Source organism: Podarcis filfolensis, assembly GCF_964270895.1.
Source record: "Podarcis filfolensis genome assembly, chromosome: 15".
Lineage (NCBI taxonomy): Eukaryota > Metazoa > Chordata > Lepidosauria > Squamata > Lacertidae > Podarcis > Podarcis filfolensis.
This window is the reverse complement of record NC_139618.1, coordinates 17,533,631-17,556,372: the sequence shown is the minus strand read 5'-3', so window position 1 is coordinate 17,556,372 and position 22,742 is coordinate 17,533,631. Positions and strand designations below refer to the sequence as shown.

General features: G+C 43.9%; 2 protein-coding genes and 1 long non-coding RNA gene across 17 annotated transcripts in view; 1 reads left to right on the top strand and 2 right to left on the bottom strand.

Moving 5' to 3' along the window:
• The window catches only part of NFRKB (nuclear factor related to kappaB binding protein), a 31,970-nt gene extending 15,764 nt beyond the window's left edge, over positions 1-16,206 (bottom strand). The window contains exons 1-11 of one of the 8 annotated variants that reach the window (XM_083588343.1): positions 16,001-16,162; positions 13,922-14,065; positions 13,216-13,316; positions 12,387-12,542; positions 11,122-11,323; positions 10,435-10,562; positions 4,283-4,457; positions 3,206-3,307; positions 2,336-2,409; positions 1,080-1,164; positions 21-222 (exon numbers count right to left, since the gene is read on the bottom strand). In XM_083588343.1, the coding sequence (XP_083444469.1) occupies positions 21-222; positions 1,080-1,164; positions 2,336-2,409; positions 3,206-3,307; positions 4,283-4,457; positions 10,435-10,562; positions 11,122-11,323; positions 12,387-12,521 (1,103 nt within the window). In that variant the 5' untranslated portion in view covers positions 12,522-12,542; positions 13,216-13,316; positions 13,922-14,065; positions 16,001-16,162. Of the gene's footprint in view, positions 1-20; positions 223-1,079; positions 1,165-2,335; positions 2,410-3,205; positions 3,308-4,282; positions 4,458-10,434; positions 10,563-11,121; positions 11,324-12,386; positions 12,543-13,215; positions 13,317-13,921; positions 14,066-15,917 lie in introns of all 8 variants that reach the window. The other 7 variants (XM_083588339.1, XM_083588340.1, XM_083588344.1 and 4 more) reach the window with 7 other exon arrangements.
• A 51-nt stretch (positions 16,207-16,257) lies between these two features.
• LOC310750734 lies at positions 16,258-21,607 on the top strand. The gene is made up of 3 exons (XR_014542204.1): positions 16,258-16,368; positions 19,939-20,125; positions 20,874-21,607. It is a non-coding gene; the product is annotated as an uncharacterized lncRNA (long non-coding RNA).
• PRDM10 (PR/SET domain 10) overlaps positions 20,832-22,742 on the bottom strand; it is an 80,474-nt gene continuing 78,563 nt past the window's right edge. For all 8 annotated transcript variants that reach the window (XM_083588366.1, XM_083588364.1, XM_083588367.1 and 5 more), the window contains one exon: positions 20,832-21,928. In XM_083588366.1, coding sequence (XP_083444492.1) covers positions 21,716-21,928 — 213 coding nt within the window. In that variant the 3' untranslated portion in view covers positions 20,832-21,715. The remainder of the gene's footprint in view (positions 21,929-22,742) is intronic.

Genomic DNA, 22,742 nt, shown 5'->3' with positions numbered 1-22,742 from the left:
CTCTTCTGGAAGGAACTTACTCTTCTTTAACAGATGAGAGAGATGGGGGATCCCAGATAGGTGGGATGGGGGATGGATTCTGAGACATTGAAGGCATCCCTTCAGTGTTGCCAAGGGACTCAGAGAAATCCTCTGCTTCTGATTTAATCACTTTTAGCTTCTTCTTCTTCTTCTCTTCCTTTTCCTTCACTTTCTTTTTAAGGACAGCAAGGTCAAACAAAGCTTCAGTTTAAAAAGAGAGGAAGAATTTGTAAGTTGTACATTACAAATTAAGCAGGGTGTCAAATATCAGCCAAGAGGTACAGCTGCCCAGACTTTAGCTTATGGAAGAATGCAGAAGTGCAAGTGTGACCGCCTCTTCCGCCATGTCAGAGTAACAAAAAGCTCTCAGTGCAAAAGATGTAATACCCCATTTTACGACAGTTACAGCTGCTGACACTGTTTCAAGAGCTGCTGCTGAAGGAATTCAGAAATCGTTTGGTCACATTACTGGAAATAGCTAAAAAAGCAAACTAGGCACATGGTTTTAAGAACATATACCTCTATGAATCACAGCCAATATCGTTTAGAATCAGAGTATTTCTTGCATAAATTGAAATGAAATAGAACCCAGTTGTAGGATGTGGCAGGCAAGTATAATTAACCAAAAGAGCAAATATGATCAAGCCAACCCAAAGTTCTTTGCATTTACATAAATACAAACATAGTATTTTGATTCCTAGACACATTTTCAAGAGATGTGCAAGCAAGCCTCCTTTTGAAACAAAAATGAGATATGGAGAGCTCAAAAAAGGGACCCCAAGGGTCATCTAGTTCAACCCCCTGCAATGCAGGAATAATATTTCAACCAAATTTATTTTGTCTGAGAAATGGTTGCTTAAAAGCAAAGGGCATCCCCAACATGGAAAGCATTATCACCAAGTGACACTGCAAATCTTACCACATTTGCTTATAGTTTTAGTTCCCATTGGTAGTAAAACCTGAAAGATACAGTGACAGATGTTCATCTGCTAACAACTCCAGCTAAAGAAAATAGTGAAAATGCAGTCATGTAGCAGCCTTGAACTTGATTCACATACCTGCCAAGGATCCCTTCCTACCAGCATTCACACGTGTCATGATATCATTCAGAGTCAGATCCCCAGTCATGAGGTCAGGATGGCTCTATACAGGACAAAGAGACATTCAACAAGGAGAACGGCAACCATAAAGCAAAACTGGAGAATGAAAGACACCTGTTGAGACTGAACTATCATACAGGGCTTTTCCTGTTGTTTGCCAATAAAAATTATTATTTATATCAGATATACCTAGAGAAAATCTCCACTTAAAATTACAGTTCAAGCAAAATTGAACACAAGCACCTCCCCACTTGTGTGCGACCACTGACACGTGCATTGTTTTTGGTGTTGAAAGGGGTCACGGTGGGCCAGAATGGACCTGCACGCATCCCACTGATGTGCACAGCGATCCAGAATGGAACCCAAACATAAGCAGGGATTCCCCTGTACTCAGAAATCACAACACCAAGTGTCTTTGGGCTATAATCCCGAACTCTCTTCAGTGGGAGTAAGCCTCATTTAAGACAATGAAACTTACTTCTAAGTAAACATGCTTAGGCTTGTGTGACATCTCATTTAAACCAGGGATGGGGAAACTTTGGCCCCCCAGATGTTGCTGAATTACAACTCCTTAATCTTCCTTGACCACTGGCCATATTGGTTGGGGCTGACGGGAACTGGATTCCAACAACAACTGGTGTGCCACAGGTTCCCCACCCCTTGCTTAAACTTTCAGTCTTGCTTTCTGTAAGGCAGAATAAAAACCAAATTACACCGTCATGCAGCTAAGGTACATCATTCCAGCAGGTTCCAAATTGTCTCAAGCATCCCAAGCCCTGTCCAGGATATAGGCTGGATTCCCAACTTGCCACTACAACCTCTTCCACCTGAACACCCCAAACTTGACCTACAAATGAAAAGCAACTGAAATCTCAACGGAGTACTTTTGCTCCCATACTGTACTGAGTCTGCAGTGTAAGATCAGCTTGCAAATATTACTGTAGCTGCAGGGGAAAGAGGATCAAGTTTTCTCTCGAGCTCCCTGGACTTTGTTTTTTAATCTGCTTCTCATGACATATTCATGCTGTGATCAAATGCACACTTACCTGGAAGTAAACCCCACTACACACTACACACAGTGGAATGTAAACATGCTTTAGGATAGGACTGCTAGCAAGGAAGGAGGAGGGCCTTATTCTCTAGGTCCCTTGCTGCAGAAAGAGGCACTAGCAAAAGAGTACTAAGAAGTAGTGGCCTCCTTATGGTTTGCTTACAGGCTGGCGCTTGCGTTTTTCATGATGTTTTTTCAGTATCATCTTCAGGTCATTCTCACCAAACTCCAGTTTATCTAGGGAAAAACGAAGTTGATACTATCAGAAGTTTGCTGTAAATCTATTTACATAACACATTTAACTGAAATGCTTCCAACAAGCTTTAGGTGCTTACAACCAATTTTTCTCAATTGACTATAAATTCCCATCAGTTACAACCAATGGCTTGCAAAATCTTCTACTATAAGATCAAGGGGGGAAACAGGGTCTTATACTTTTTCTTTCAAAGCAAAAAGCCTTTATAAATCAGCATCTCACATTAGACTGCCATAAATCTAATTTAAAATACATTTTATTGTGTAAAACAAAGTCATTTTCACTTGGTGGCATAATGCAGATGCATGGTTCATTAAGAAGATATAAAATGAGCCTTGACACTTCAAAAAAAAAAGTACGTCAATGTGCATTAAAGTGGCAGCTACTACATGAAAAATGCCAATACATTTGTGTATTGTTGGCAATTTATGTTAATACATGTCAATCAGTTGTAACAGTACAATTTTAATTGTATTTTAGTATGGTTTAATGTATTTTATATGTACCTCTTTTGTTGCTCTCTTTATTGTTTATGTATGTGAATGGCCTGACTGGCTAACAAGCAATAAACCTGGCTGGAAAACTAGGTTGGATCATGGATTGAGAGCAATAATGCCCAACATAGGAGGAAAAGAAAATGGCCTTTAACAGTCTTTAAAAAATGGAAGGAGGTGGTCTCTAAATTCTAAAACTAAGAAGGAAAATCCTGTGAGAAAACATCTTTTTAATGTATAAAGTTTTCAAGATAAGTCAGACTTAGATACCACTTGAGCTTACCTGCTGTTTTCATGTCTTGGGTTGATAATGTGGGGATTACTCTGAGAGGAACAGTGGGGCTTGGGCAATGGGCTGGAGAATTTGGAATCCAGGAGCTCAGATCTGAAATGCAACACAATAGTGAGGTTTCTACAGGGATAGTAGCAGAACAGAAGCAACAAACCTGAGCACAAGGCTCATTTTTCTAGGCAGCAGATGCACTCATGCATCCAAGTTATTTAGTAATTTTGCTTTTTCAATCAACAGTTGAAAAAGTATGGCTGTTTTGAAAGGCCATAGAAAGGGGAAGTACTGTTAATCAGGATATTTTCCTAATTGTAGCTCTAAAACTTATAAAGCCAGCCATGATGTTTTAGTATGTTAATCTGACTGAGAAAAATATTTAGGTTTATTAGAAAGCACCCAAAATAAAGCGCTCTGTGAGCACAATTTTAATTAAAGGATAGTAAAAATGTTGAGAAAGGCAAACTGGAAATAAGATCTGCTCACTTCTCAAGCAGAACAGGGTTTAAGAAGAGGGCACCAGAGGGGAATCAAGAGGAGGACTACGTTGATAGAAAAGATCATCCAGAAGATACACACATATACTTAGAAGGACATTAGTCCTACAGATGTTAAAAAGTACTATTAGCCTAATCTTAAACATGAATATGCTTAGAGCATGAAGTTTTCCCTGTATTAGCAAATGCACGTTCAGCCTAGCATTTATAACCCATCTTCCATTAAAGTCATGCTACAGTACTATATGGTACAAATAAAAATATCCATGACATTGCACTATCTTTATAGGGACACATGTCTGGGGTACCCCACTGTTAAGGACACAGTAACAGTCTCTTGGATCAAGCCAATGGCCCATCTAGTCCGGCATCCTGTTCTCACAGTGGCCAACAAGATTCCTGTGGGAAACCATGAGCACTCTCCCCTCCCATGGTTCCCATCAAGTGGTATATATGCAAGTGTATATCATCACTGATTTCCACGTTCAGGTTTTTAGCTGATACAGCATTAAGGACTTCTCCAACCACTCTTCACTTAAGAAGCTTTTGTTTATTCTAAAGAATACCCTGCCATTACCTTCTTCATCTGAGGATAAGGTGGTGTCTCCACATTCCTCTTTCACTTCCCTGAGGATTTTCAGGAACCGTCGATGTGTTCGCCGGTCCCGTTCCTCAGCAGCACAAGCAGCTGCTGAGTATTTCCTCTTCAGGGCCAGATCTGGACCACCTTTCCTAGCAAGCTCCAACAGATGCTGAAACAGACATATGCATAGCAACATACTGAATTCCATCTAAGCTCCTGTGACTTACAAGAAACATATGTGGAGTTTGGAACTGACAGGGTCAGTACTCCGGTGTGTCCTGTGTCTGAGAAGGAAAGGAGGGGGAGCAGAAGGAGGGGCTTGTCGCAGAGAAGTGACGCACAAAGTCCTCTGTTTCCTCAGTCAGTTTCACTTCTCGGTGAGCAGCAGAAGCTGCGTGTGTGCTCCTGGAGCACGGAAGAGAATGTCTGAAGTTTCGGACGGTTTTATTGCTTTGTAAATAAACGCTTCTAGAGATAAGAACTGAGCTGTCTTTGGACTTGATTTATCCCTCATCTCACACGGACGGGACCGCTGCAGCTCTGCTCCCCTGCCGCGTCAACTTCCAGCAGAGCGACGCAGGGAAGTGTGACTGGACGCAGGGGTTTGATTTATACAAGAGGTTATGGGCGTGTCGTGTTTCCTGACATGTGTGAGAAGGGAAGAAATTACCAGCGTCGGTTTGCTGTAAATCTCCTGCCAGGAAAGGGCAGAAGGGGGATGCCGGAGAGCGGAACCAAGAGCCAGAAGGAACGGCTGCTTCAAAGGTCCGGCTTGCTGGCAAACTTGTGAGTACGCTGAAGCCCCGGGGGGGAGGAAGAATGGCTGCTGCAGAGGCACAGCAGAGCCAAGAGAGCTACCCCGGTGAGAGGCTGAATGGGGCCAACTGGGAGGCCTGGTCAAGAGGAGCAAGGGGGTGGTTTGTGGCCACAGGGCTCTGGAGTTTAGCCCAGAAGGAGCCAGCCCCACCCGTGCATGCTGATGCTCTGCTGAGTGAAAGAGAGCAGAAAGAGCTTTGCCTGCTGAAAGCAAGTGTGGACGCTTTGCTGTTGCCCCATCTGGAGGGCGTTAAATCGGCTCAGGCCGCGTGGCAGGTGCTGAGGAGCCTGTGCGAAGGCTCAGCAGGAGCCAAGGGCTGTGAGGAAGCCGAGGGCCAAGGGAGCAAGCCCCAGGCCGGAGTGGGAGCCACGTCAGAGGGGGCTAGAGAATGCCCAGAGAGAGCACCAAGCCCAGAGGGGGCTGTTCCGGGAAGCTGTTTCTCTGTTTCGACACCTCTGTGTGCTGGAGAGCAGCTGGGAGCTGTGGAAGAGAGCGCAGGCTGCACCCCAAAAGGCAGTGGGGGGGCAGGCCAGGCAGGCCATTCCAAGAGCTCTGAGGAAGCGAAAGGCTTCGAAAGTTGTTTGTGCTTTGAGGCAACGTCCAACAGCGCTGGGAAGCATCCGCTAGAGGCCCAGGCTGCCAAGGACACTGGCCGGTGTGGAATGTCAACAAAGCAGGTTCCCAGGGCAGGTTCCCAGCAGCGACGTGGGAAAGCTGCAGGCGGGGAGAAAAACAAAGACAAAGCGTCTTATCACCTCACAGCTGCGCTAGCGTCTCTGAGAAAAGACAAGAGCCTTAGCCCGGGAGAGGCTGTCGCCATGGCAACCGATGGGAGTGCTAGCATCGCCTTGGCATCTGTGGAAAACAACCAGAGACACTCTTTATCTCTCGTCATCGATTCAGGCGCCACGCATTGTTTAGTGACATCGTCTGGGCATTTGAGGAACTGCAAGACAGTTAAAACTGGACGTTATGTTACTTTAGCAGATGGGTCTCAAAGACCATTGACTGAAACTGGTCTTCTTTATTGCTCTTTCATAGACCATTGGATAGAAGCTTTTGTGGTACCAGAGCTTGCCCACTCTCTTCTAAGTGTGTCAGCCCTTATGGCTGCTGGGTTTGATGTTTTGTTTTCTAACAATGTGTGTTCCTTTTTCAGGAATGGGAAGAAGATTCACAGTGTCCAGAGAAGAGGCACGCTCTTTCTGATCGAGATGCCCATTGAAGATGGGGCTGGTGGGAAAATGGGGCTGGTGGAAAATGGGGCTAGTGGAGAGTCCATTGAAGATGCCCAAGGGCAGTGTGCCAATGTCCCACCACACCATGATTGCTTACACCTATGGCATCGCAGGTTTGGACATGCAGGGTGGTCATATGTGAAGAAGGCCACAGACAACACCATTGGGTGCAGGTTCAAGGCATGTGACAAATACCTAGATTGTCAAGCCTGTAAGCAATCAAAGGTTGTAACATGCTCATATCCCAGGTCTGAGAGGAAAACCAGTAAACCCTTTGAACTTGTTCATTCAGATTTGTCGGGACCCATGCCGACACCTTCGTTAGCTGGTTCTAAGTGGGTTTTGCTTTTGGTTGATGATTTTACAAAACATGCCTGGCTATTTGCACTGAAACAGAAGTCAGAGGCAGCTGCACTGATCAGGGATTGGATCACAGCGGTAGAACTACAGTTCTCTACCAAAGTAGTGTCCTTTCAATCCGATCGGGGGGGGGAGTTTACAGGTTCTGCGCTGCAATCGTTCTTCAGGCAGAAGGGTATCAGTCATCGACTGACGGCCCCCCACTCTCCGCAACAAAATGGGGTTGCAGAGAGGAAGTTTCGCACGCTGCAGGAGTCAGCGAATGCTATGCTGGCGGACTCAGGTCTGCCACAGCGCTTTTGGGCCGAAAGTTTCCGAACGGCTTGTTTCCTGCAGAACAGAGTGTTCAATTCCAGTGTAGGGGACACACCGTACTTTCTGCTTCATCGGAAAAAGCCGAAGGTCCATTTTCTGCGCACTTTTGGATCTACAGCTTGGGTTCTGATTCCAAAGGCCATGCGCAGAAAAGGTGAGCCAAGATCCAGGAAGATGATCTTTGTAGGCTATGAGCCGGGTTCAAAGGCATGGCGCTTCGCATACCCTACTGGCAACCAGTCCAGGCTGCTTATTAGCGGCAGTGCTGAGTTTTGCGAGCAGAGTGGGTGGAAGTGGCTTCACGGAAATCCGGAAATCCTGGTAGAATCAGATGAGGAAGAGGAAGAGGGTGAAGCTGAACCTGTTGCTGATGAGCACAGTCCACAGCCACAGAGTCCAGAGCCGGGATCTCCAAGGGAGAGGCTCCGTATCTCTCCAAAAGGGAGTCCCAGGACCCCTCCGCAGGTCTCTGTCAAGTCTGAGCCAAGAAGGGAACCATCCTCGCCAGCAGAACCAGCTGTTCGCCCTAAACGGCGCAGCAGGTCAGAGGGGGATGATTCTGACATAGAAGAAAGGGGGGTTGATCCAGGTGAATCAGGCGCAGTTCCAGAATTCACGCTGAGGAGGTCAGCAAGATCAACCAAAGGGAAGCCACCTGAAAGGTATGAAGCCACAAGTGTCTGGGTTGGTGTGGCTAGATGTGAACCTGAATCCTTTGAGGATGTTCAGAAGTTGCCTCGGGAAGAAGCCAGCAAATGGCATGAGGCGATGCAAAAGGAGATGAACTCAATGGAGTCTCTAGGAGTGTTCTCACTCACACAGCTGCCGGCTAACCAGCAAGCTGTTGGCTGCAGATGGGTTTACCGTCTTAAACCCACAGAAGCAGGAGAGCCACAGTACAAAGCGAGATTAGTGGCGCGTGGATTTACGCAGAAACGCGGGGTCCACTTCACAGAGGTCTATTCGCCAACTTCTAGGGCGGAGACTTTGAGAATGCTGTTGGCAATAGCAGCGCAGAGAGGTTGGAAGGTGAACCATTTTGATGTAGATGTCGCCTACCTGAACTCAGATCTCCAGGAGGAGTTGTACATGCGTCCTCCTCCAGGGTTCGAAGTCAGTGAACCAGGCGTCGTGTGGCGGTTGCACAAATCCATCTATGGGTTACGCCAATCTGCCAGGAATTGGAATATGTGCCTACATGAAGCTTTAGAAAAGCTAGGTTTTAAGAGATCTCTTGCAGACAGTTGTCTTTACATTAGAGATTCAGGCTTGCAACAGCAAGTGGCACAGGTGTTTGTTGATGACATCTTGCTGATGACAAGAACAAGTGAACAGGTAGAGAAGTTTGCTAAGGAGCTTGGTAAGCGGTTCAAGCTGAAGCAACTTGGAGATGTCAAGTCCTACCTAGGCGTAGAGATCGCAAGAGCAAGTGATGGAAGCTTTTTGCTTCGCCAGAAAGGTAAGATTGAGCAGTTGCTTGAGAAGTTCAGGATGTCTGATTGTGCAGGTGCCAGATCACCCATGGAGACAGGGTACGTGAAGGAGTGTCAGCAAGTAGAACGCGTGGTGTTCGAAAACACTGAACTCTTTCAGTCAGCTCTGGGTAGTCTGTTGTATCTGTCACAGTGGAGCAGACCAGACATAGCGTTTGCTGTCAATCTGCTCAGTAGAGAGGCTTCAAGTCCTAGTGTGCAGGCCTGGAATGGTGTTAAGCGGGTGCTACGTTACCTGCAAGATACCAAAGACTTTTGCCTCAAGATGTCAGCTGAGGGTGATGTTAAGCTGACCGCCTGGGTGGATTCGGATTGGGCTAACCTTGAGGACCGCAAGTCAGTGTCAGGCCTAGTGGTGAAGTTTGGGGACTCAGTGATTGGGTGGAGGTCCCGGAAGCAAAGTCTCATAGCGCTTTCATCTACTGAAGCTGAGTTCAGTGCGCTATCAGAGGTTTGCAGAGAACTGGAGTTCTATGTGTGTTTGGTCGAGGAAATCTGTGAGGAGGATTGTCAGCCTGTTGTGGTGCATGAAGACAATCAACCGTGCCTTAAATTAGCTGAAACAGGGCAATTCAAAGCGAGGACCAAACATTTAGATATACGCTTCCGAAATGTGTGTCAGAGCGTTCATGAGGGGCTAGTCGCTCTAAAATACTGTCCCTCAACAAAGAACCTCGCTGATGGTTTCACAAAACCATTAACCTTCCAGAAGCATGAGGAGTTCTGTGAGAGTCTGTGTATGGGGAAAGCTTTGATGGCTACTGTCTCCAGACGCAGGACAAGAGGGGGTGTGGAGTTTGGAACTGACAGGGTCAGTACTCCGGTGTGTCCTGTGTCTGAGAAGGAAAGGAGGGGGAGCAGAAGGAGGGGCTTGTCGCAGAGAAGTGACGCACAAAGTCCTCTGTTTCCTCAGTCAGTTTCACTTCTCGGTGAGCAGCAGAAGCTGCGTGTGTGCTCCTGGAGCACGGAAGAGAATGTCTGAAGTTTCGGACGGTTTTATTGCTTTGTAAATAAACGCTTCTAGAGATAAGAACTGAGCTGTCTTTGGACTTGATTTATCCCTCATCTCACACGGACGGGACCGCTGCAGCTCTGCTCCCCTGCCGCGTCAACTTCCAGCAGAGCGACGCAGGGAAGTGTGACTGGACGCAGGGGTTTGATTTATACAAGAACATATACATTAATTTTGTAACATTTAAACAAAAGCCCACCATGTAAGTCACCCTGACAGCCAAGTGGATGGGGCAAGAAACACATCTTCGTAATGAGTAATATGCAAGGATGGAGGAGTTCTAATATTCAGGAACCAAAACCAAAGCCTTAGGAACCAACATGACTTCGTTTAGGCACTGGTCCCTGCACGATGCATGCCACTACAAAGGCTGGGATCCAAAAAGCTAATAATTGTATGCAGAAAGGAGTGAACATTCCCAAAAGGTTTAAGCAAATCAAAACTTTTAAAAGGAGACTCCCATGCTGCATCATAAACGGCTTTCAGAAGTCCCTTCATTTTCTAATATTATTTACTTTGGTATGTGGCATAGGCGAGGGGTCACTGCTCAGACTTGGAACATATGGTTTGCATGCACATGCTTTAACTCTTGGCATCACCTCCAATGAAATGGTTCTCAGAGTGGTCTGTACCCCAGACAGCTGCCATCAAAGGAAACCGCGCCAAGCTAGATGGCAGAATGACCATGTGCATTAAAGGCAGCTTCTATTTTCATAGTTACAATGGTGCTCTTTAAGAAACCTCAAGCATACAGACCCCTTAAGCGCTGAGAGCTAGTTTCATAGTTCTTCGAATCCCAGCCTTGTGTGAAGACACCTGGGCAACCAAATGAGAGATTTCTCCAGTCTTAGTGACAAATACTGCACTAAATCTTATATTCTACGGAACATTTAGTTTATTCAAATGCTTACATTCCGGGAGGAAAGGATCTGTTTCAACAACCGGTAGAAGTACTGCTGTTGGGAACTGAGGTAGCGCTTGTACTGAGACTTGAAGCAAAGCTGTCGATACTTCACCACTTCAGGATTGAAGTGTCCATCTGTAACAAGAACATGTACCATGGTTACTGCTGTTTTGAAACCTGCTGCCTGAAAGCTATTTTTTATTTTTTATCCAAAAGCTGTCACATGTCAGATCTCAAGAGAAGGAAGGCACTTACCCCACCTAAAAAAACGGTTATGCAATAATCATGTGTACTGGGGTAGAGTAGAAGGCACTTTACTAAGGATCAAGAAGAAATTGAATATCTAACTTTTACCCTGTCAATGGGACCCTGACCACATAGAAAGGGGAACTGGGATAATGCAAATTGCTGATGTTGGATTTACGAATGAATAATTTCAACACACACAATGAAAGAAGGAAATGGGATAGACTTCCCCTTCCCTTCCCTTCTCCCAGCCCCCCTCAAACCGCAGGACAGTGCAGAGATTGGATGAGACACAGAGTGTGAATGTATTGCATATGGGAGCACTTACAAATGTGCGGCACATAATTAGAAAAAAAAAGGTGACTTCCACTTTCAGGACCTACAACTTGTCACCTTACATAGCAAAGTCAAGAAGCCAGGTTAAAATACAGACAAATCTGCCACTGACCGCGGAAGAGTTTCTGGGCAATGTGCAGGGGGTTTCCAAACCGAAAATTCTCTCCACTGAACAGGGACAGGATGAGATTATTCTGATGTTCAGTGTTGCTTTCTGGGAAGTGAGGCAAAAACTTTTTCAGGTGTTCTCGTTGCGAGTCCGTCAGCACTTCCTGCCATGTTGAAAGACTGACAACTTCAAAAAAGATTTCAGGCTACAGAAGGGTGGGGGGAGAGGGAGAGAGGGAGAGAGATATGAATGAAATAAAATCCTTCAAACGTGATCCAAAAATTCCACTTTTGAGAAATGCAACAGTATCATATAAAGATCCTCAATTTTGCATTTATACAAAAAAGAACAAAACGAAAATTGTTATGGACTAATAAGATAAACTAAGAAAACCTGTTCTTTAGCAGGAAAAGCTGTTAAGTTACAGTATGTTCCATTAAACACTGTTGAAAGGCTCTGAGGAGTTTATAGACCCAATGGTGTAGTTTGCACATCAAGGTTAGCTGTGTATAATGACTTACTGTGAACAGGCAGCATCTTATGCATGCTGGACAATCACTCATGCTTCATTGAAGCTTGGCTTGTCATTAGATCTGAACCTAAGATCTATGATTCTCCTGAACAAACTATGATGAACAAGGCTTCACGAGTGTTGTTTGCTTGGGAGAAAATACCATGATCCCAGGTATAGATGTAATGATAATCCATGTTTCATAACTTGTTGCTCCTGCTTGCTGCAAGGGAGGAACTAAGCAGGCAGTGATGAGGTAGCATGCACTAACATGTCACTCAATCACTGTTATGTCCAGGGTCAGGAACCTTGGCCCTCTAAATGTTGTTGCACTCCAACTACCATCAGCCCCAGCCAACACAACCAATGGTCAAGGATGATGAGAACTGAGATGCACAATTAACTTTGGCTTATCAGGACATGCAAATTGGGTTACTTAATGTGTTTCTTACAGACAATGAAAGCAAAGAAACCTTATTTGGGTTTCCTTCACAAAGTCTTCACATCAGTTGCCATATACCCAAGGACTGGATGCTGCCCAAGTAACAAAACCCTGCTGCCTCCCTCATGCCCTACTTGCGAGCTTTTCAGAGGTATCTGTTTCTGAAGCTGTTCCTGTCTAATTTAGTTATCAAATGTTTGCTGAGATGCCACCACTTTTGAATTATTCCTTCAAAAGTTAGCAATGGTTCCTTCTCAGCTCACACTGTTGTTTTACACTATATGAAAGAAAAAAGGTTACTCCAGTTCTACTTACATCTTCCAACAGATCTTCTGGCAAGCTAATTCGAATGGATCCCAGCATGCAATCCTCCATAATCTGTGTGCCATTTCCTTCTCCAGATGGCCCCAACTCTAATGGGTCGGTGAGCATGTGATCCAAAGAATCCATTGTTCATGCCCTAATGAAACCCTAGAACAAAAAGAAACTTACTGTAACCAAGAAGCTATTTTCACAATTCCACTATAAGCAGATTTAATATTAAACAAAATATATTTAATTATTGTTACAGACCAACTCAGTTGGCACCTATTTGAAAATCATGTTTGTGTGTGTAGCTCTTACTGCTCTTGGAAAAGATAGCCCAGTTTAACACTTCACACTTTAAAACATACTGTTCTACTACAGTATAGTATAGTTCGTTCTCTGTCCCTCTCTACAAAAGCTCTTGCAAAAAAAAGCTCAGATGTGCTTACCAGGCAGTAGAAAAAGAAGCCTTGCTGAATTCCTCAGGATTTGTGTGTGGTGGAAGGAAAGTAAAAACATAATAGACAAAGTGTGAACTGCTGCCAGAGAATGCCTGGTCAACAGGAGGTTACAGGTAACCAAGGGAGATGTGTTTTTTGCAAGCCTGTTCTATGATTGAGTAAATAAAAGGTGTAACTATTTATTATAGAACAGCTTCTAAAGAATTACGTCTATGCATACAGAACAATTTCTGTGTCACAACAACATTTAACTGAAATAATAAAAATACATTACTATTTGGCAAAAGAATGTAATTCATGTTCGAAAATAATTATAGTATCATGTCTTGAGGAATTACTAAAAAGGAAAGTTCATTACTTGCAATGGTGATATTTACCTTTTATTTGAAGAACACACAGCTTCTCCAGCTAGGGACTTGGAACATCAGTTACAGAGGATGGAAGCAGACATATAGCTGCCATCTGAAATATATTGGTCCTGAGAAAAAGATTTATTCTCAAATGAACAAGAGTAACATTTAAAACAGTGTATTTTATTAATTGAATACTGCCAAACCAAACAAATTTCCACTGAGTGGTGGGTTTTTTTAGTGCCCCGTTACAAAAACAATTTATCAAAATGAGTATACCTCACTTATCTTTTGACAGAAATTCAGACAATAAAAAATGAAGTCTGTATTCACTTCACCAAATTTTTGAAGAAAAAAGGGAGGGGGAACCAGAAATTTATCTGCTATGCCAGCAATAAAAATTGCAACACACTTCTAGTCAAACAGAGAATTTGCACTTAAGCTCCAGAAGAACATTTGGTTCCCCACATTGCTGGGGTTCTTGTTGCCATTTGGCTAGTCTTGGGTAACATTGGTCAGTCTAGGTTAACGTTCATTAACTTGGGAACTCAATGAGAACAAGGCATTCAGTTTCTGTGTTTCTGTTTCTGTGGTCATGCATCTTTCTACTTTTATTAGGAAGAGTCACTGGCTCTATCTAAACCATGGTTTGCTCAACAAATCAAGAGTTGCCTCATAGTCAAGCACATAACCTACAGCTCATTTCACTAGCTTGTTTTCCAGCTGTTCGTACCTCGTGCAGCTTGGCAAGCATTGCAGTGGCGAAACAAACCAAGGTTCAATAAGGCTGTTTGGTTCACACATGACACCAAATGATGGTTAAAACAAGCCACAGTTCATAAAGCACCAACAAATCTTGGTTTCACATTGTGGTTTGCTGCCAAAAAGCAAAGCATGGCTAGTTTGACCAGTCTGCATATTTTGGAAATAATTTCATCAGGAAAGCAGCACACAAATAAACAGAGGATTAGAATGAGCAACATACACTATAATCAAATTAAACAACCAAGTGATAATTCATAAGGCCCCACAATAAAATACAAAAATAAAATACAGAGAAGCAAAAATAATGCATCTCCAAAATCTAGATCAATCTGTAACCAATTTTAAGCATTACAATCTTCTAATATAATATGCTGCCAAGTTACTAAGGAACAGATTTTAAGAGTTATGTTTAGCACAAATACTTATAAGAACTGTACGTGGTAAATTTCTGGTAATTTATTTATTACATTTATGTACCACCTTTTCCTTCAATGAGCTCAAGATTGTGTGCATGGTTCTCCCCCTTCCCATTTTATGCTCACAAAATCCCTGTGTGCTAGGTTAGGCTGCGAGACAGTAACAGGCCCAAGGTCACTCGATGAACTGCATGGCCAAGTGGAGATTCAAACCCTAGGCTCCCATGTCCTAGTCCAACACTCTAAACGTCACACAATCTGGGGTGGAAAATTTTTCAGAGCTGTATTTCTCCAAATAATGCTTTCCACTTCTTAACTTCATTAGTAACAATGAATGGAGCTTTGTTTATTTAATACAAATAAAACAGAAATGCTAAATTAGATCACTCTTCAAAACATTCCAAAATGTTCCGATGAAAAAATTACCCCAATTTTGTCATAATTTTTGTCTGGAAAACAGTCACCACTGCAAATTTCATTTTAGAAGAGGCATTCCCTCCTTCATGGGAGAGAGAACTTCCAAGATGATGCTAGGAAGATCTACATGCATGCATCGTACAAGGCACCCCACTTCCACTGATTCTACTGCAACCCTTCCACCAGCAGTTGAAGACTGCTTTATTCTGGCAGGCTCTTGGGAACAGACTGTTTTTAAAGGAAAGGGCTTTTAGTAGTACTGTTTCGACAATCTGCATTTTAATATATAAAAAAATTTGTCCAGTAGCACCTTAGAGGCCAACTTTCACGTGCATTTTAACAAACTTGGTTTTATATTGTTTTAATTCTCCTATAGTTTAATCACTTTTGAACTGTTACCTTTTATGTATTTTTAGCTTTCCATATTTCACCTGCCCTGCTTTAATTTGTATAAACCAACTTGAGCCCTGGTCTAGGAAAAAGTCAGGCTATAAATAATAACAACAACAATCCTTCATCTATGTTATATCCCCATCCTGTTTTGGAAGGTCACCGGACTCTCATAGGAGCAGCTTTTGGGAGCTGCATGGCTGGACAGTGGGAAGCGGGCATCCCAATTTTGCACAAATAGATGCGTCTTCAGCCAGCGCAAAAAAATAAAAAATAATAATTGTGGCCAACCCCCTAAAACACATGCTTCCTCACCTACCCACCTTTGGGAGAATTTCCCTCATGATACAAGCTTAGCCTGTCAGCTACACTGTTAATCCATTCCCACTGCCAACAATTTGATGAAGCAACAGTCTTTATTGTCTGCACAGCCAGATTAGGCTGTGCACCTTACAGGCTTGCACAGGCAAGAGCAGAGGCAGCCCCCTGCCCCCGAGGAACTTACACTCTTAAAAAAGGCGAGGAGGGGAGGCAAGGGGAGGGCCCACGAGCAAAGACAGTTCCCCCCCATGCACCTCATTCTTGCCCCCCCACAAACCCGCCTCCCTATCCTGCCCCTACCTTCCCCACATCCCCCCAGGTATATCAATTCGCGCCCCCTCCCCAAAGTTCTCAATGCCCCCCTCAAACTTTGACCCACAGGAGACCTTCAGCACCACACGCCCCTGCCCCGTTTGTTACCTCAGAGGCCTCTGAGGTGAGTAAGAGGATCCGGCCCCTCCGCGTTCCAAACAGACGCCCCCCCCCCTCGAACCCCCGCTCACCTGCACCCGGCTCAGGCATTCCGTTTCCAGGTCGAGGTGGTGGTAGTGGTGGTTGAGAGCGCATGCGCCGACGCCCGCGAGGCCTCCCCTTCCAGGCGCGCGCAACGTGGGCGCGCCCAAGCTTGAGCATTCCCTGCCTCCCGCGGAAGGAAGGAAAGGAACGAAGAAACGAAACGTCACGCATGCGCGCCGCCTCCTCCTCCTCCTCCAGACGGGCGAAAGCGCGCAGCCGCACTCGTCGTCGTCTTCTTCGCATGCGTGGCGGCGGTACGGCGCGCCTCGTGTTCCTTGTTTGCGTCTCTAGCGGCTGGAATGATTGAGAGCCCACTGATTGACGGCAGGGGCCTATTTCTGGGTCAGCGTGTCAGGTTGCAGCATATATGATCTATTTGGCTATTTTATTTCGAGCATTTCTTTTAGAGCATGTAGACTTCTTAGTGCATTTATGATTTTAATTTTTGTTTTAAACAGTTGTTTTTAGTGTTTTAACTGATAAATTTATTATTTTGTTGTAAACCGCTTTGAGGTTTCTGTTTTCACAGTCAATTTTATGATTGTAAAATTTTATATGTTTATGAATATATATAAACACACAGTGCTTTTTTCTGAGGTATGCAGGGGTATGCATACCCCTAAACATTTTGTGAATCTGTACTTTTGTTCATTTACTGTATTTATTTTTCCTGAACTATAAAATTGTGGTTTTCTTGAGTCAAAATGAGAGTACCCCTAAACATTTGGGGTGGGGGAAGCACTATATATACATACTACTCTTCAGCCTAAAAGGCTCCCAGAGTGGCTGACATCAATTAAAACAAAATGGTCCTGGAGGGTGGAATCAAACTCAGATGCTAGTTCTTCAACAGTTCTAAAAATGACTAGCTTGCATAGTTCAGAGGCAGGAGGTGCCTGTTGGAATGAGCCTTGCTTCCCATCTCCCCCACTGCAGCAGCCTGGTGGGATGGCTGCTGCCAGGTGACAGTTGAAGGAAAGGAGGCCTGATGGAGCTGGCCAATCCTATGATGGGAAGTCTGATGAACACCTTGCAGAGGGGTTTAATCAAGTGCTGCTGATCTTAACAGCAAAAGCGGCTCGTAGCACCTTGAAGTCGGGCTCCAGTCTAAAAGCTGATGGCTGTGCTATGTAATGAATTTGTTAACATGCTACAAGGCTCTTTGGAGCTTGATGGAGCTTCCTTCTGGGTAAGGGCATACAACGGCAGCCTCAACCCAGGATGCGCACATATTTAGAAGTAAGGCTCATTTCTCTATCTGGGTAGCTGACATTCAGCAGTAGAATGGTTCTGAAAATGGAGGTTCCAAACAGGTGTAACTCTGAAGATACATTTAGTCAAGTCTGCATGGTATGTTTTGCTTTCCCGGGGGTGGGATGAGGGAACAGAAGTTGTAGTTTTATTTTTATGTGTATTCTAGCCTTGTAATCTGCATTGTGTCAATAGAGTATGTGGTATAGTGGTAAGAGTGCTGGACTAGGACCTGAAGGAAAGGTTTGATAAGAATGTAATAAAATTAAGTCCCATAGAGCTCAGTGGGGATTACTTTTTAATGAACATCAAATGTGTCATGGGATGAGATTGAATGCCTTCCTATTGTACTAGGATATATTTCATTTGATGCCTAGCTTATCCTTATCTGCTCTTGGAAGAAGTGTTTTGTGTTTCTAGGCAAGAATGTAGCAATGGAATGAAGCCTTTTTGTTTTGCAAAAGAGGCAGAAATTCAAAAGATGTAGGTTTCTCCAGTATGGAGATCCAGTGGGCAAAGCTTGCCTTGCTGAATTTCTGCCTGTTACAAAGGTACAGGAGGAGCTTGTGGGCTATGGCCAATGTTAGCCCTACACAGAGTAGACCCATTGAAATTAATGAAACTAAGCCCATTAACTTCAGTTTAAAAAAAATGGTAACAGACCCATGAACGGTTAAGTCCAGTCAAAGGCGACTATGGGGTTGCGGCGCTCATCTCGCTTTCAGGCTGAGGGAGCTGGCATTTGTCCACAGACAGCTTTCTGGGTCATGTAGCCAGCATGACTAAACCGTTTCTGGAGCAATGGAACACTGAGATGGAAACCAGAGCACACGGAAACGCCGCTTACCTTCCCGCTGCAGCAGTACCTATTTATCTACTTGCACTGGTGTGCTTTCGAACTGCTAGGTTGGCAGGAGCTGGGACAGAGCAATGGGAGCTCACCGTGTTGCTTGGATTCGAACAACCTTCCAATTGGAGAGCCCAAGGGGCTCAGTGGTTTAGACCACAGTGCCACCCGCGTCCCTAGAAAACTTTTGCCATGATTCGGATTTGAACTGAGGTGAAGGGCCGTGATCGTATAGTGGTTAGTACTCTGCGTTGTAACTTCAGTAGATCAACTCTGAGTGGAACAAACAACTCTGTATATTTTTACATCAAGTAAAATGGTGGAGGGACTTCTGACTGTTTCCTCCCCAACACACAATTTATTATTTCTATAGCCCTATCAGGAAATTACAATGCATACAAATAAACAGGAGCCAAGGCTGATTTTTCTTTTCTGGCACTGTTCATGTATTTTTGACAACTGCAGAGCACCGAGAAAAGCAGCAGTTAAGGCTTGTCACATCACTGAATGTTTATACTGAAACAAGTTTTGCCTGCTGATTCTGCCGATTTATGCAGCTGTGCCAATAAAGGCACAGGGATCCTCCTATTAAATTCTACTCTGAAATACACAGGTTCAAACACAGCTCTGAAACTACTAGACTGCTTTAACACATTTCCCATGCATAAAATGTTAGCTGTTCTAATTCCTGTCATGAGGGAATGTATGCATGAGCAAAATAAGCGAAAAGACCGTGCGGACGGATCCTCTGTTTACTTAGAAGTAAGTCCTACTGAGTTCAGCTGGGGCTTACTTCCAAGAAATCAGGTGCAGCGCTGCAGTCTCATGAAGAGTGAGCATCGATGCCTGCAGTGCATGGGGCATCCCCAAACTATAACCCCCGGATTCCCAGGTATATAAAAAAGAGGTGAAGATTTAAAAAAATCACACTGTTAACCCAGGGCAGATAAAGTTCCTTATTATAACCATATTGCAGCAGGCGTGACTGGTAAGAATGTGAGTTATGCTAGCCCTGCAAAGTAACACTAGCAACAAATCAGTATAGTTTATATGTAAAGGGGCGGGGATTTCTTTTTACACCTGGGAAGGTAGTGCAAGAATATTAGCATGCTACACCAGTCACTGAGTGTACAATGAACATAACACTACTAAACAAGACTAGACCAGCACATTGGAGTAACTTGTGCTAGGTTCTTCTTTCATTAAATGTTGTGATTTTACTGCCCAGCTTTTAGCAGTTTTAAAGAAGAAAAGGACTTTGGGTTGTATCTAACAAAGTTGGTCCCTGTTTGTATTTCCACTCGTGCAGTGGATTCCCCGCCTCTCCTCTGTTTGCCCCCTTGCAGATCCAGTTCACATATCTGTTCAGTTACATTGGTCACCACAATCCTTGTTACTTTGTGGTGTACACCTACCTAGTGGTGTAGGTGAAAAGACAAAGAACAAGAAGTTTCTGCCTTGCAATAATGTAACATTGTTCTGCTTGTAGAAACAACTTGGAAGAGCCTTGCATTCCCTTTCTGTTTAGGGTTTATAATTTAGTATGTTTGTGAGGTCTAGTGAACACATTCTGCTTTGCCAAATCACAGAGCACCTACTTGATCGATGTGGTGATCGCTGTACATCTTTCCAGAGTGGCTAACTCGAACTAATAAAGGTAGCCATGTGGGTTTTTTAAAGACAACAATATTGTTTTTCATGGAATCAAGGTGTGGAGCGTTTGCCATTTATTGAGGAAGGCATCTCCCTCCCTCCTTCCCTGCTCCTGTCTGCATTATATGTATGTCCATTTCACTGGAATTAATTGGATTTTCTTCCAAGTAATAGGTTTATGACTGAGGTGCCAGGCTGATTTTGTGATGGCTGAGATGGCCCGAACAACTAATTTTCCTATTTAAACGACTTAACACTTCAAAACGAAAGGATGAAGGTGCTCCATATACAATTCATCACAGCACCAGAGGGTTGAAGAAGCCTGGAATAAAAGCAGTGTATTACACAGCGGCACTCCAGGGTAGTATATATCTCCCAACAGTAGTAAAAAGAAATCTGCAGCTTCTGTTTGTCCTAATATTGCTGTTGAAATGATACCTCCCAATTGGTTTCAAAAGCAGACAGACTCCTGAATGGGGCCAGGACGCAAATAAAGTGCCTTAAAGAAACAGCTTCTCCTTTATCTGGTCCCAAACTTTATCCTTGTCTCACCTGGAATGCCTCTTGTACCACAAGCAGCAGTGAAATGAAAGTGGAGGGGGACCCACAAGATCAGAACAGCTCTCTTGCACAACCGCATGAATCTCAATAATATGCCTTTCACAAGGGATGTTCCCATTGGATGCCCCAGGCGTATTCAGTCAGGCAGCTATTGTTGTTTTTAATGTCTTTTGTTGCTGCCCTGAAATAGCGGTTTGCTGTCTTCTTGTTCATTTTCCTGAGTGCAAGGCTGGTCATTTTATGAAACAGCCCAGTTATTTGCAGTTTTTATACAGGGTGGGAGATGAATGAATGAAATATTTCAGGCAGCAGAAATACAATATCTCCAGCTACTCTGAACTGAAGGTTGGGGATTTATCATCCAATACTGTGAAGTAAAGGGGTCTCTCCAACAGTAACTGTATAGAAGGAACAAAGTTCAAAGCAGCTCTTTTAATAAAATGCACTTAGGTTTCAAACCCCAGCCCTGATACAAGTTAGTAACGTATACAATGAAAGCTGCTGGACACATTAAAACATCACTGAGCCTTTTTATTCTTGTTTACTAGGGAAAAGGAATCTTCCCCCTTGTACAGAAGGAACACAGTCAACAAGGTGTAGGTTGAAACTCAGTGTTACCTTAAATGCTCCTGTGATTTGAATAGGTTTGAGACTTGGGAGGGCTCCAAGATAGCTTCCTTCATACTCTCCAGAACTGAGTACCAGGACAGTGCAGACGGCATGTAAACAGTTCACAAGGTTCCAAAAATAAAAATTTTAAAAAAAGAAAAGAAAAATAACTTAACTGCTTCTGCACAGCTTCACAGTTTCACTGTCCCAACTGTCCCATATGCTGTGGGAAACAATGGTCAGTAATTGCTCCTTTCCTTTCAGGCAATTTTCCTATTTATTTCTCTCCCCCCCCCCCCCCGCCCCTTCCTATGCTGGTATATTCCTTTCGTCCATGGCTACTTAAGAAATTAAGCCAAAAGAAATGTAATTAGATACTGAGACAGACTGCTTTTTAAAATTGCAGGTATGAAACACATATGCCAGCAGTTACGTGTTCAGCAAACCTTTCATTGTTGTGTAGGCTTCAACAAATGAAAAATAAGGGTACCCCTGGAATAAATTAAAAAAGGGGGGGTCCAGAAGAATCTTAGTTTCCATTTTGTTTTACATTATTCTTTGTTCAAGAGCTCCAGGAGTTGCTGGCATCCTAACGGCTGTGAGCAGCTTTAGGTATCATCTAAACCTGAAATTCTGCGAATTCACCATGAGACGAGGAACTTCAAGTTATACAAACAAACTTGTTAAAACATCTCTTAGTGCCTCAAACATTCAGGATTATGAATCTAAAAAGTCAGCAGATTCCGCTGGATCTCCTCCTTTCTCTGCCACAAAGGAGAATTCACGGCTTTTCCGTGTGCACATCACTGCTTCCATTGCCATTGGTTGTGGTGGTTATGATGTATTGCGTCGTTTGCTGCTGATTTGCCATTTGTGATTCCAAGGAGTCAGAATGTGTTGATGGCTGAGACAGACCCACTTCTATGCTACTGGAAAGTGAGAGGTTTGGCTTTACATCCAAGTCAGATTGACCTTCAGCTAATACGTAATGTGTCTACAGGAAAAGAAACCAACATAGGTTATCCTGTTTTTAATATTTTTCTCTCATATTCTCAACAACTTATTTTTGCCTCAACTTTGGTTGTTGTATGTTATGAATACACAAAAAATATAGGTTAAGTCAATAAAAGTAGGAACTGTAAAATAACCTGGTGTTTGCTGCACCCTGTGGCACACAGGTGATTTATTATTTAGAGCAGGTCTTCGAGCTGGGTTAGTTATTCCTTAAATGTTCCTTGATACAGTAATCCCTCATCTTACATGCATCCGACTTGCCTGATTTCAACCATAAGTAGCTGAAGGTGGGCTGGCTGAAACTGCACAAGTCCCAAGCAAGGCGGAGAGCCGAAAAGCTCGTTTCACACCAGGTCCACTAGGGGCTACCTGGTGTGAAAATGGCTTTTAAGTGCTCCACCTTGCTTGCTGGGCAAGGCCCACTCAGCACACTGACTGCGAAGGCTCTGGGATGCTCTCACAAGTTAATGTGAGCATCCCTAGACTTCCAGGGCCAGTGTGCTGAGAGGGCCTTGCCCGCAAACAAACCCAAGAGCTAAAAAGCACACCTGGTGCTAAAAGAACTGTTAAGTTCTTGACCTTGTTTGCTGGGCAAGGGCTGCTTGGTGTGCCAGCTCTGGGAGTGCCGGGGATGTTTTAACTATACGCCATTTTCACAAACACATAAACCTTTGAACCAAGATGAGGGATTAGCATATATAAAGGGACGAATTAATATTTCTAAAATAGCAGATTTCTAAAATAACTGACTCATTCTGCTAAGCATATATGTGATCTGACTTTGCCAGAATAAG